The sequence below is a fragment of the Aspergillus chevalieri genome, chromosome 1 (assembly GCF_016861735.1).
Source record: "Aspergillus chevalieri M1 DNA, chromosome 1, nearly complete sequence".
Taxonomy (NCBI): domain Eukaryota; kingdom Fungi; phylum Ascomycota; class Eurotiomycetes; order Eurotiales; family Aspergillaceae; genus Aspergillus; species Aspergillus chevalieri.
The window spans coordinates 1,805,550-1,818,493 of NC_057362.1; the positions used below are offsets into that span (position 1 = coordinate 1,805,550).

Below are 12,944 nucleotides of genomic sequence, written 5' to 3' on the forward strand. Positions count from 1 at the left end.
CTATCTTCCCTATATGCACTATTTCGGAGGGAGGATCTTCCCCCGACACTCGCCAAAGCCGAATTTCACGCCTGTTCTAGAATTCACGCACCATCCTCCCATCACTACCTCGTCCCAGTCTTGCAGGAACTGGATTCCGTCGGTCTTGAGCTCGTATAACTCGTTTTCTGGAACTTTTCGCTCGATCAAACAGGCAATTCCGTCTTTTTCGCCTTTGAAGTTTGTTCGCTGATTCGCGTCAGTATAATGCATAGTCTGATAAAACAATACAGGTTAGACTTACATCGCTTGTGATAGTCCCTGTCCCAAAGATATCACCCGTGGTCAGCCCTTCACCCGCACTGGCCAAATGCGTCAATTGCTGATAGGGCGTCCAGTATAACTCATTCAGGTTAGTCGAGGTAACACTATAGGATTTTCCATTCCCTGTGTACATCCAGTCAGCTTCACAAACAACCAAGACATCAGGGTCAAAAAAAAAAAAAAAAAAGGCGTACGCAAAATCCTCGCCTCCAGCCTAACATCAAACGTCGCCTCCCCCACCTCCCCCTTCCACTCCAAATGCGGCAACGGCCCTGGCTCCTGCCTCACCTTAACCGGACAAGCCACCTGATCCAATGCCTCACACGTCACAATCCACGGCGAAATACTCGTCCCAGACCCCTTACTATGAAACGGCCCTAACGGCGCCATCTCAAACCCCTGGATATCCCTCGCAGACCAATCATTCAACACCACAAACCCGAAGATATGCTCCCGCGCGTTGCGGATGTCAAGTACCTCGCCGGAAGGCAGGGGCTTCGAGATGAAGACGCCCATTTCGAGTTCGAAGTCGAGGGCTTGTGTTGGGGCGTAGGTTGGCGGGGAACTGGGGGATGGTTGGATTACACCGCGGGGGCGATGGATAGGGGTGTTTGTGATTTTCAGGCTGGAGGTGCGGCCGTTATAGACCGGGGGAATCGAGAAGAAGCTTGGGGTTATGGGGGCGTTCATTACTTTGGCGCACTGTGGTGGACTGGTTAGTGGGTGCGTTCAAGGGGTGGAGACGGGGGAGAGACGTACGTTTTTCACATGTTCTAATGAGCAAAAGAAGTCCGAAAAGTTGGATGTGTCCATGGGATAGTGGTATGTCACAGTGTCGAGCGGGATATAATAACTCGGCGGAAGACCACCGTGGAAATATCTGATGAGGGAGGTTCGAACCTTGAGATGAATCTCTTTTGGCATCGCTGCGAATGCGTTGAGATTGGGCTGTTTCACTGCATATCAGCAATCCGTCACCAGCTCTACAAATCATTGAACTGAACACATACCTGCGAGAAGACATTACCTGTCATTTCAATCTCACCCTTCCCTTCGAGCCCCGGAATATCGCTAAGAAATCCATCTCGCTCAAGTGCGCTCAGGTCTATCGCATAGTTTCCGAAAGCCGTTGCGCATCGTGGTTTTGGATTATCGGGCGTCGAGATGACGCCGAAGGGGATGTTGTCGACGGTGAACGGGGAGCCCTGCTCCACGCTCTTCAGCATGACTTGATGAGCGGCTGACATTGTGGGTTGGTATATGATAGAGTGATTGAGGAAGACAAAAAGAAGAGGAAAAATTTATCAAATAAATGTCAAGTGGTTCTCTTATAGACTCCGTACCGAGAACGGGATTGTCAGCTTGGGTATCCGTGCATTGCATATTACTACCATGCAGATAGAGATGCACGGTTACACAATGACGGTGAGGATTGCATTGAGTTCACCAAGGTCAACCCTTCGATTGGTCAGGATACTAGCTTATGTGCGTCTCTTTATGTATATACAATGGAAATTATTTCAGAATAGCCAGTCGACGAACTTTCGCCCCGGGCTTTTATGTGCATGTGCGTCTTCCTCTGGCATAATCTCCCCGTCCACAAGACGGCCGGACCATAAATCAATATTGGCGGCACGTTCAAACTGTAGAATCATAGGTTAACAACTGTGCTTCAAGAATGGAAAAGCAACAAACCTTGGTACGGTGCCAGAGCTTCCAGCAAATCATAGGCACAATGAAGATAGGGATCCCAATATAAGATGCAACAAAATCAGACGTTGACCAGTTGCCCTTGAGGAAGACGGGAAACCCTGCAATCAATGTGATGACGGTAGACATGATAAAGCCAAACCATGCGGTATAAGGTTGAAATGGCGCCTTCCACGGGAGGCTTTCTCGACCGATACCCTGCTTCTTCATTGCAGCGTAGAAGCGGATGTAACAGAAACAAAGGGTTGCCCAGGCAATCAGACCGGCTACAGTGCTCAGGTTCAGAAGCCAGGTGAAGGCCTGCGCTGCACCGCCGGATCCAAGACTTAGATACGCCAGGGGGCCGAAAAGCCAAGCAGTAATAACAGCCACGTATGGCACTCCGTTCTTATCCACGCGTCCAAAGAGCTGAGGCAGCTGGTGGTCTGTGGTCATGGCAACGATCATGCGAGACCCGACCCAGCAGTAAGAATTGGCGGCGGACCAAGCGGCGACGAGGATGCATGCGTTCACAATAGAGGGCAGCGCGGTGATACCGGCATTCTTGATGGCAATCACGAATGGCGAGCTGTTCGCGTTGTCAGAGCCGGAAACAAGATTTGAATTCCGTGGGTCCACGATGATGCCGATGAGGAGGGCGCCGAGAATGTAGAAAAAGGCAATGCGATAAGTCACTCGGCGGGCAGCCTTTGGAATAGCACGGTGCGGGTCGACGGACTCGGAAGCTGTGATAACAACAGTCTCGACACCAATGAAGCTAAACGAGGCGTTGACGAAAGACGAAAGGAATCCGAGAAAGTGGCCTGTGGGACCAGTGATACCGTTGTAGTTTGTCCATGCCCCAGGATTGTTCCAAAACCGAAAGCCAATAGCCTCATGGTTTGGTCCCCCACCTGCAGTGATAACGATAGAGACAATCACAAGGCCAAGGAAGCAGAGAACCTTCACGGCACCTCCAACAACTTCACTATCACCATAGAATCGCACACTCATCAAATTGATAGCCAAAATTAGCACCAACCCAACAGTGATCACAACTGCAGGTGTAATGTCCGTCCAATAAGAAACAATGACAGCGGCTGCAGATGTCTCCGAAGCGATAGCGATTGTGTAACAGTATCCGTATGAAATAGCGAGTGAGAAGCCGACAGCCGGATCGACAAAGCGAGTAGCCCAGTGAGGGAAGGACCCGGCGGTTGGGAAAAGCGTTGCCAGCTCAGCAATGCTCTGCATCACACACCACAGAACCAGTCCGACGACAATGTATGCGAGCAGCAATCCAGCAGGGCCAGCCTTGGCATAGGCCGCCCCAGTGCCCACGAACAGACCGGTACCAATACCACTGCAGAAACCGATCATGGTGACCTGGTAGTTCCGCAGTCGGCGCTGCAATGCAGCACGGCCGCCGACATTGAGCGCCAGTTCCTCCTTGGGGTTTGCGTCATAGTCGACATAGTCTGCAGGAGTCGACTGGATGTGATCCTCAGGGAAGTCGGACTTGTTCATCTTTTCATGGTCATGACCGAGGAAGAAGAATTGAAAAGTGTCTGATGGGAAACAAGCTTTATTCTATCTTCCGAAATTTTAAAATCGCGCGAATCACAACATCGGGGCTCCATTCTTCGCACCACTGCTTTTTCTCCACAGCGTAGAGGCTCATTGGGCTGGCTCAGTAAGGTCCCGGTCCCGTCACTTGGTGGGTCGGGGTCGAATCGCCCGATGACCGGAATCGAAGCCACTTGATCTTGAGCTTTTCGGGCACAATCATATTGGCTGTCCGGAGCCCATTATTTCGTTAAAGAGAGGTAAGAGGATAGCCGGCGGGCGGCTCTGTACTCATCTGTAAATTAGCCAGCTCTGGGTGGGCCACGCCGGTATGCGAATAACACCGATATATTACAATTTTTATATATCATTATCCCGATGCATAGTGGTTTAACACTCTACTTGTATATATCTCAACTCTTCTATCTGTCTAGAGTATCCGTCTTGTAAATTGTCTCCTAATAGCAGCTAGAATTGGGTGATGATTTCGGATTAACGAGTCACGGTCGGATGTCAAAATGTTCAAAGATTGCTCACTCGCGTTTCTGCTGCCCTGGGTGGGCCCCAAAGAGCTTCTTTGGCATCTGTTACACAGTCAGCGATTAAGGACAATTATAAGTGAAGCGAAGTAGTACTGACAGCCAACACCGTAAACTTGCGTAGGAGTACGACCGGGTTCTGAGTCTTGATCGACCAGGTTATCAGATATCGGGGGGTAAGCTATCTTGGACTCGGCATCTAGCGCTTCTGCGCGGATCTGGTGGGGTATGAATTATGTATATGGTGGAACACTTGTCGGATGTTTTGGGGAGCAGGTCGACGTCGGGGCTTTCTCTCCACGAATGACGATCAAAGTCGTCCCGGTGGTCGAGTGAGGGCTTTGGAGATGAACGCATCCTTGCTTATAACTTTCTGTTTGCTCTTGGAGTAAGAAAGAGATCAAAGCAGCCAACCGCATACGGAGTAAACATCTATCCGGTATATCGCTTAGCTCGGGCAGTGAGCAACGGCAGTATCACAGCACCGCTACAATTTACATCAGAAAATGAAGAACTATGCACGATCTTTCCGTCAAAGCTTAGCACCAGTCGACAACAAATGGACCTTAACCGTCTTAGTGCTCGTCCACCCATCCAACGCCTCCTTTCCCAAATCACGACCAAACCCGGATTGCTTCATGCCTCCGAATGGCGTGTTCGAATGAAGATTACCCCAGCAGTTCACAGTGACTTGGCCCGTCTCAATTGCGGCCGCGACTCGATGCGCACGACTGACGTTATCGGTGAAGATTGCAGCGCTGAGGCCGTATTCTGAATTGTTCGCTTTCGCGATCACTTCAGCCTCCGTTTCAAATCTCGCAATGGCCTGGTTACGGGTGTTAGTATGTGGCGCGAAGAGCAAAATTGGGCGTGACTTACTGCCACGGGTCCGAATATCTCCTCCTTCATAATGGTGTCGTCCTCTTTGACGTCTGCGAACGCGGTATTCGAGATGAAGTTACCATTCAGATCCTCTCCACCACACAGCAATCTTGAGCCAACTTCTTTGGCTCTGTTGATGTAGCCCAACACCTTCTGATGTTGCCCTGCACTGGCCAAAGGACCCTTGCTAGTTGTCGCGAACAAAGGATCCCCATGAACAGCCTTAGCCACTCTACCCTTGAACTCCTCAAGAAACCGCTCATAAATTGAAGCATGAACATAGATCCGCGATCCCGCCGCACAAATCTGTCCATTGTTCGCCGTAATCCCCAATGTAGTCCAAAATAGCGCATTCTCCAAATCTGCATCAGGAAAGACGATGGAAGGACCCTTCCCACCTAGTTCCAGTGTTACCCGCTTGAGATTGGTCTCTGCAGCTGCGCGCAGAATCTGTCGACCGACTAGAGTGCTTCCGGTAAATGCGACTTTGCGAATTTTGGGGTGCTCTGCAATCGCTTGGCCTGCAACTTTACCTTCGCCACAGAGGATGTTTATGACGCCGGGTGGGAAGCGGGCCTCAAGGATTAGGGCGGCGAGTTTTTGGCCGTAAAGTGGTGTTAGTTCGGGGGTTTTGATTATGAGGACGTTGCCGGTTGCGATGGCTGGGGCGAGTTTCCAGATTGTTATCATGCTAGTAAGCACGGTGTTAGTATGAATCAACAACAGTCATTGGTATGCATACAGTGGTGCATTCCACGGGACAATAGCCGCGCACACCCCAAGAGGCTCATGCTGCGTATACGCCAGTCCATTTGGGATAGGCAGAGACTGCCCAGCGCCCTTATCCGCCCATCCCGCGAAGTATCGCAGCGTATCCACCGCCTGCGGGACGCTGAGATGCAACGACTCCCCATAAAGAATGCCAGCATCGATTGCCTCCAACGAAGCTAGCTCGATGGAATCCCGTTCGATAAGGTCGGCTAGTTTGGAAAGAAGTCGCACGCGTGTCTGGGGAGGTGTTGTCTTCCACTCTCGGAATGCGGCTTCGGATGCCTCAACTGCCCGGTCGACATCTTCTTTCTGGGCAGCTGAGATGTCGGTTAGTTTTCGGGAGTTGGCTGGATTTGTGGTCTCGAGGATGTGGTTGTTCGTTGCGGGGACGAATTGGTTGTTTATGAATAGTCCGGTGTGGACTATAGTCGGTCAGCACGTTATCCTTCAGCACGAGGGGTAAAAATACCATTAATAGGTCTGCCCTGGAGCCCGGAGAGTACTGCCTGTGTCATTTTGTCTGTTCTGCAGTGAGACTGAGATTGATCGTGCTTATCATCCAGCGATACTTTGTCTTATAACATCGACGGCGGAATAATTCCGAGTGGTGTCGCAATCATGGATATTCCGAGCATTCCGAATATCAAGACTTACGATCTACTATGTCAGGGATCCCCGCGTCTTGGGGCCTCGGCTCGCTGTGTTGCATGCCTATTTCGGTGACCATAAGGGGGCAGGTGTGGAAGAATCGTCTTCCCGATGTACTAACTAACCCTAACACGGCAATTCCCGACATCCTTGTATCTAGGAGCACTCTCAGGTGCTGTTGAATTTGTGCACAAATCCACAACCATTCAATTCTTTTTTCCAGAAATGGGTAGAAAGTGATAGAAAATTGTTGGCGTTTGCTCAGACAAAGAAGTCACCTGATTAACATCGTGGTGGAACTCCCACTATTCTCTCCATCTTTCTTATCTTTTGACTCTCTATCCGCATATATTCTTGGAGGACATTATATACTATTATCTTTGTTATATATTCCTGTTAGTGCCCAATCTGAAAAGTCATGCTCAGTGAACTGGCCCTTGAAAGGTTCCATTGACATCGAAACGACACTAAACGATTTCGACAATTATATACGAGCTTCCCGTCAAATGACAAGAAGCAGTTGCTTCAGAAACCATGAAACTCTACCAAAGTTAGTATTCCCATCTTATTCTTATTGACATCGTGACTGATATGGTTAGATGATTCTTACATACTTTCCACTCTTTCAGCATCTGTGGTCAGCTCTCTTTATGTATACTGGAAACGGGAAGCTTACCAGTGAGTGTTCTCCATATATACCGACTGTCGGCTGTTCGTTTGTGATTGTCGCATCCTTGTACCGTGTTTTCCAGAGTGGCCCCGATACAGAGATACATGGTATACCCATTTCTCCTGTTATGCTCTGGACATGAGCCTCACGTTGTTGCTGGGTCCGCGCTTTCACTGTGGAGAAGTGAAACGGCCATGATGTATAATTTGTGGAGCTTAGCTGAGTCTTGTGTAGAATAGTTTGTCCTTTTCACTCACCTGAAAGCACCACGCTATCGCTACGATGATATCGTACACCTATGTTGAATTTCTTATATTAAGCAAGAAAGCAACGTGGACGGTAACAGGATCCCCCGATTCAAGATCCCGATGAACAATGCATTGGCGACGGAGCCTTTGGTTCCTATATATAGTGAGTCATAATATCGTTGAACATGGTAAATGGAACTTGACAATTGACCTTGTCAGCAGCCTTAATTATCACTCAGGAGATAATATCCGGGAAATCATGGTCGGTCTTCTCATCGGCGGATATCAACGTGCCTCACCCTCGCGCAAGAAAGCAACTCATTACGAATTTGAAAGAAATCAGAGCTCTGCCACGGCAATCGTTCTGGCGCATACTCGCTATGCGACCGTACACGCAGTCATTGAGCACCATGTGGGGGTCCACACTTCCGATCATAGTACCTTCGCTGGACCAATCAACTTGAGAAGAGATGGCCCTACCATCCGATGAACTTCAAGCAAAACCCTCTCTGTCAGTGTCCAAATGATCCATGAAGCATCATGAAGCGTTGTGAGTGGTCTGCTTCAATGTCGTCGATACCATGCTTGAACAGCTCTGCAACTTTTTGCAACGCAAAGACACATGGACGATCACAATTGAACTCCCTGCTTCTTAAGTCATTATTCTTCTTTTCGTCAAACCAAGTGGAATCAATGCTCCCTTGCGAAAGTTATGTAGGGAATTGATCCTTCCGAATTGATCTTCCGAATATTCTCAATCATCTTTCCCAACCATCTCCGTCCCAAACCCGTCGTTAAAGGCACACCTCCCATTCTTTGCACATATCATGGAGTCATTGTCATAGCAAGCGAGGCGACCGCTGCATATGCGGTGCCCGCTTAGGGACTGCAACTGACCATGTATCGAAACTCTTTTCAGAGTCTGTGGATAAAGGGGGGCGAGGGTATGAGTTCGATGGTATGAGCATCAGAGAAAATCAATTCTTGAACTGAACCGAGCAATTTATGAAGTGGACCTAAACAGTGAGCAACTCAATAAACTACAATCCCCTCACTTTATGCGGTACTCCTCATCGACAAAACATCCATTCTTAAAATCGTTTGGTCTTGCTTCTTACTCAGTGCTGTTTTATCGTCCTCTCCCGACAGACCTGGCAAGCAAGTGATTCGGTTCCTTAGACAACCCTTCCCACGTCATGTGAACAACTGTAATGGCTCTCTTCTACAGATAAAGCACCGCTTGATTGTCTGTTGAGGATATGTGACATGAAAGTACATTAGCAGCATACAGAGGAAAGATTCTTATTCAAACCTTCATCATGTTCCCATCAAGTTTTCAAGCGAGCTCAAGCTCAAGCTCTGATCGCGTCTCCCAGACCTCATAAACGAGAAGGGGTGGAGGACCGTTAAACCGGGGAAGCCTTCCTACACCTTGGATGTTTGTCTCTTGATTCAGATCCAGAGACAGGAAACTATTCTGAACTCGTGAATCGCGAAATGCGGACGCCCAGAGGGCCCTTGACGCAGGGCTCAAGAGGAACAAGATGCAACTGTCAGGACTTTCGCATTTAATACTCCCACGATATATCTTCGTTGGTATACTAAATTAATGAACCGACTATCAAAGATACAAAACCACCTCGTCATGCATTCGGGTGGTGCCCTACGATCGACTGCGACGAGTGTCCACATAATGAATGATGCGTTCTATATTTATGGATGTTCTTCTCTTTGTTCGCTAGCCAGCCCGGTGAGGGCATTGCGCTCCCCTTTTGCCCAGAGTTTAGTTTAAGAAGATGCATCAAGTTACAAAGATGCGATGCCAAGACTGAAGACCTCTAAAAATTCGTCCCTCAGTTCTCCAAAACTGTACAATCTGTGACAGGATTGTTGCCATTGGTACAAAGCTGCAAATCCATCCGGCAAGGCGGCGCATGTCTTCACTGAAGAGGATACGCGCGTCAGTATGCTATTCAGCTGATACAACCTCCAGGAGGGTCGTATTTCACATACATATACGACACATTGAGACACATTAAGCCATCAACAGGCGCTACAGGCATAAAGACGCAGAAACACGAAAAGCGCGACTCGATTTCACTTTCCTTAGCAGACGCCTTCGACTTGTTAGGGCATCTGTACACCGGTGGTTGACTGGAACGGGATCCCTCGATTGAAGGGTGAATATATAGGTATTGAGCTATACTGGACTGGAATGGACTGGATTTGATAACTGTTATGAGGAACTGGGGGAAGAGGATATGCCTCAACACAAGTGAAAATCGTTGGAAGCACGGGCTTAGGACTCGGTCCATGATTGAACACCGGAAAAATCCAAAGGAATATCATCCCACGGAAATCCAAATTCCTGTAGCTGCGAGAGATTTAGCAATAAATCAGGAAAAGAAAATCATGTTAGGTATGGCCTACCAAAGACTCAACGTCAAGGTCCGACGTCATTGGCGTCCACTCATCAACAGACCCGCTAGTGCCGCTTCCAATTTCCTCAATGTACCTCTCAAGAACACCAGTGCATTTCTTTATACAATCCACAAGAGCCTCGTACACATCATCCTTCGTATACTGACCCGTCCTCTCCATAGCCTTGATCTGGCCCATCACCGTAGACAGAATAGCGCACCGTTTCATACTAGGAATACCAAGCCCAATTACCTGGAGTAATTGTTCTTGAATATGTTCCAGTGTGTCGATGATTGGTCTCCGGAATGCCTGTGCCATTCTATGGAGGACGTTCTCTGGCAAGCGAGGTCTTGTTTTTGCTTCTTCTTCTAGTTGCGTGACGAGCTCGACACATATGACGATTATTGTGTCTATTGAAAATGCGCCTTTGAATGCGCCGATGCCCGAGATCGATAGCTTGGCGTAATCATCGAGTGGTTTTGAGACGATGTCCGTGTTGTCTGCGTAGGATGCAATGGCCATGGCGGATTCGAGACTAAGTTTTCTGGCCAGGTAGAAGCGTTGGTCTTGGGGATATTTGAGTATGAAGGGGCGGTAGAGAAGAAGGATTGTTCTGCGCAGGAATGTGTCCAGGACTTTGTGGTGGAACTCGGCAGATTCGGAGAGGTTCTGCGATTGTAGATGTGCAAATTCTTTGCAGAATGTTTCAAGCTCGGTCCCTAGTTTCAATGCGTGTTCGTAAGATTTTGGTTGACGAATCTGATTGTTGAATCGAGCAACTTGTAAACGGGTCGGGAGTGATTTTAGCAAAAGGAGCTGGATCGATGAATCTGTAGGCTGGTGATTTGGCTTCGCAATTGGCACGCTTCTGGTATTTTTATCGAGCTGGCTGTCATCGATATTCATCGGCGGTTCAGTGTCGTGATCATCTCCTGAGATTAGCGGTGGCATGGAAACATCAAACGAAGCCTGTACGGCTATTTCCATCACCGCTGCCCATAACCTCCTTCTCATCTCACATTCATACAGAGACAACGACGGAAAATGGCTCGGGTCGCGATGCAAGCCCAAGCTACAGGCAAGTCGTACTAGTGACCCTGCCGAAACCCAGATGGCCTCTTTGTTGAATGAATGGACTTGGCGACATAGGAGCATCAAGCAATACACTTGTAACCCATCAATGCTATGTGCAGACTTTTCATCAGGCCCTGTAAGCCACCACTGTGCAGCATGGACCCAGCGGTTCACTTGTGGTCGAATATGACTGCGCTGTATGCTGTCCGGATGGAATACAGACCCTATTCCAACTACCAGCAATGCTTTGAGCAAAAAGCTATGGGGTGGTGTTTCTGTCTTGGAAACGAGTCTCCATTTATACTCCTCTCGAAAAGACGAGTGTAGAATTCGATAAATGGGTCCAAGGGTGCGGAAATACGCATTGACCATCTCAATACAATTAGAAGATTCCCAGAAAGCATCATGTTCCAAGCTCTTGAAAGGCTCGTCGCACAGTGTAGGGACACGTTTCAGCTTTGCGCGCAGTCCCTTGCACTTCTTGATCTTTTCTCTCATCTCCGCGGCCTGCCTGTCGTCGATCTTCTCCAGCATGCGCAGCTGGTGGAATGCATTTGTCCAATGGCTCTGGCCAGCAACCTTTGTCTTTTCTGGGCTAGTTTTGAGGCGTAATGTAGCCGCCGGAATGAAAGTATCCTGGCCCCCCACTCCAGCCTTATCCCGGGTGAGTTGTTGCTCGATATTAGACACGCGGTTTCCCAGATCGTAAAGCGACTGAGACAATCCTCTATCATGCACAGAGTGCTCAGTATCTCGATTCAGGGATACCACTTGTTCGAGTCTCTGCACTCGATGTTGAAGGTTTTGAACCATCTGTTCCAAGGGCAATGATGGCCTGGCTGCTTGATCGCCTGGTTCATCGCCGGCAACATTTACGTCCGAGTAATGCGACATATCCCAAGCCGTCTGAGAAGAACTGTGAATGCTCTGAATGCTCTCAATGCCATCTTGTTCACCGTACGAGCATGGTATAGGATGACGGGCTCGCGTACAAGGACCACAAGGAAACGCGCGATCGCACCGCACTTTACGCTGCCGGCACTGCACACAGGAAAGAGCCGGTCGACGACGTTTCCGGGGAGTAAAGTCGGCCATTTCGAGTTGAAAAGAAGATCAATATCGATAAACAGAAGCGTTGCTATAAGTCGGTGTTTTGAATAGACCGAGGCCGAAGTTCGGGGCCGGTGAAAGCTGGCCAAAAAAAAAAACAAAAAAGGAATGCATCGTCCGTGAATCGAACACGGGCCTCGTCGATGGCAACGACGAATTCTACCACTAGACCAACGATGCTATTTGTTGTCTAATTTTTGACTAGTTGAATACATAAGACAAATTATTTAAGTAGAGTATGAATTATACAATTCCCACCTCTCTCCCACAGCCACGTAGGCAGCATCATCAAAGAGCACACACCCGACATCACTGCCATCATCAGTAAACTGGTCAACTGCAAAGGCACCGCCGAACTTACATGGCACCAACTGGAATGCATTCATATAGCTCAACCGAACGAGATCCTGGACGAGCACGGCAACCTCTGAGCAAATCTATCGTCGTTGAGAATCTGGCCAATAAACTCGATGGCAAGAACCAGTTAGTATACATGATCGAAGGCAATTTATGAGGCACTAACCCTTTTCTCCTCCCATTCGTCTAATAACTTCTCCAATTTCTCCCCGAATATTCTCTGCACAAGGGCCACATTTGTCGCGGGCCCGATGATACAGCCCAGCTGCTGACAGAGATAATACGTAGTGACGCACGTCGAAAGGTTCTCTTTTCGCGCCCCCATTGACATGCCAACGAACTGAGTGGGGAATAGGGCACCAATGAACATACCATTGGGGAAAAGATATAGTAGCTCCCAGGGAGAGCAGCCAGCTCTCCAACTAACGAAGATGATCAAGTAGCTCAAGGCCGTGCCGCAAATAGCAATACCTGCCATTGTTGCGTATTTTTTCCGCCTATCATCAATTAACGGTTAATGATGGAGCTATGCGCCAGGCTGAGTGGCTTACCGTTTAATTATTGCTCCTGCAATCAGTCCTCCGATTGACACACTAACCGCTGCCAGCACATAGGCCGACGAGGCGTACGAGTCTGGTGTATTTTCGACTCGGATCAAGTATGGGG

At 48.7% G+C, this 12,944-nt stretch overlaps 4 protein-coding genes and 1 non-coding gene across 5 annotated transcripts; all 5 read right to left on the minus strand.

Annotated features, from left to right (window-relative positions):
* Positions 1-18: 18 nt before the first annotated feature.
* Positions 19-1,550, minus strand: ACHE_10647A (uncharacterized protein; the record flags this gene model as incomplete). Its single annotated transcript, XM_043281597.1, has 5 exons — positions 19-228; positions 284-426; positions 498-1,005; positions 1,063-1,251; positions 1,314-1,550. 5 exons carry the CDS (start codon positions 1,548-1,550, stop codon positions 19-21), a joined length of 1,287 nt encoding a protein of 428 aa, XP_043131767.1.
* A 273-nt stretch (positions 1,551-1,823) lies between these two features.
* On the minus strand, positions 1,824-3,519 carry ACHE_10648A (putative amino acid permease; the record flags this gene model as incomplete). The annotated part of the gene is made up of 2 exons (XM_043281608.1): positions 1,824-1,946; positions 1,999-3,519. The coding sequence occupies 2 exons, from the start codon at positions 3,517-3,519 to the stop codon at positions 1,824-1,826; spliced, it is 1,644 nt and encodes a 547-aa protein (XP_043131768.1).
* A 1,110-nt stretch (positions 3,520-4,629) lies between these two features.
* ACHE_10649A (putative aldehyde dehydrogenase) lies at positions 4,630-6,265 on the minus strand (the record flags this gene model as incomplete). Its single annotated transcript, XM_043281619.1, has 4 exons — positions 4,630-4,923; positions 4,977-5,670; positions 5,722-6,172; positions 6,220-6,265. The coding sequence occupies 4 exons, from the start codon at positions 6,263-6,265 to the stop codon at positions 4,630-4,632; spliced, it is 1,485 nt and encodes a 494-aa protein (XP_043131769.1).
* A 3,350-nt stretch (positions 6,266-9,615) lies between these two features.
* Positions 9,616-11,906, minus strand: ACHE_10650A (uncharacterized protein; the record flags this gene model as incomplete). The annotated part of the gene is made up of 2 exons (XM_043281631.1): positions 9,616-9,690; positions 9,747-11,906. 2 exons carry the CDS (start codon positions 11,904-11,906, stop codon positions 9,616-9,618), a joined length of 2,235 nt encoding a protein of 744 aa, XP_043131770.1.
* Positions 11,907-12,030: 124 nt separating this feature from the next.
* ACHE_t10010A lies at positions 12,031-12,101 on the minus strand. The gene has a single exon. It is a non-coding gene; the product is annotated as a tRNA-Gly (tRNA).
* Between the last annotated feature and the right edge of the window lie 843 nt (positions 12,102-12,944).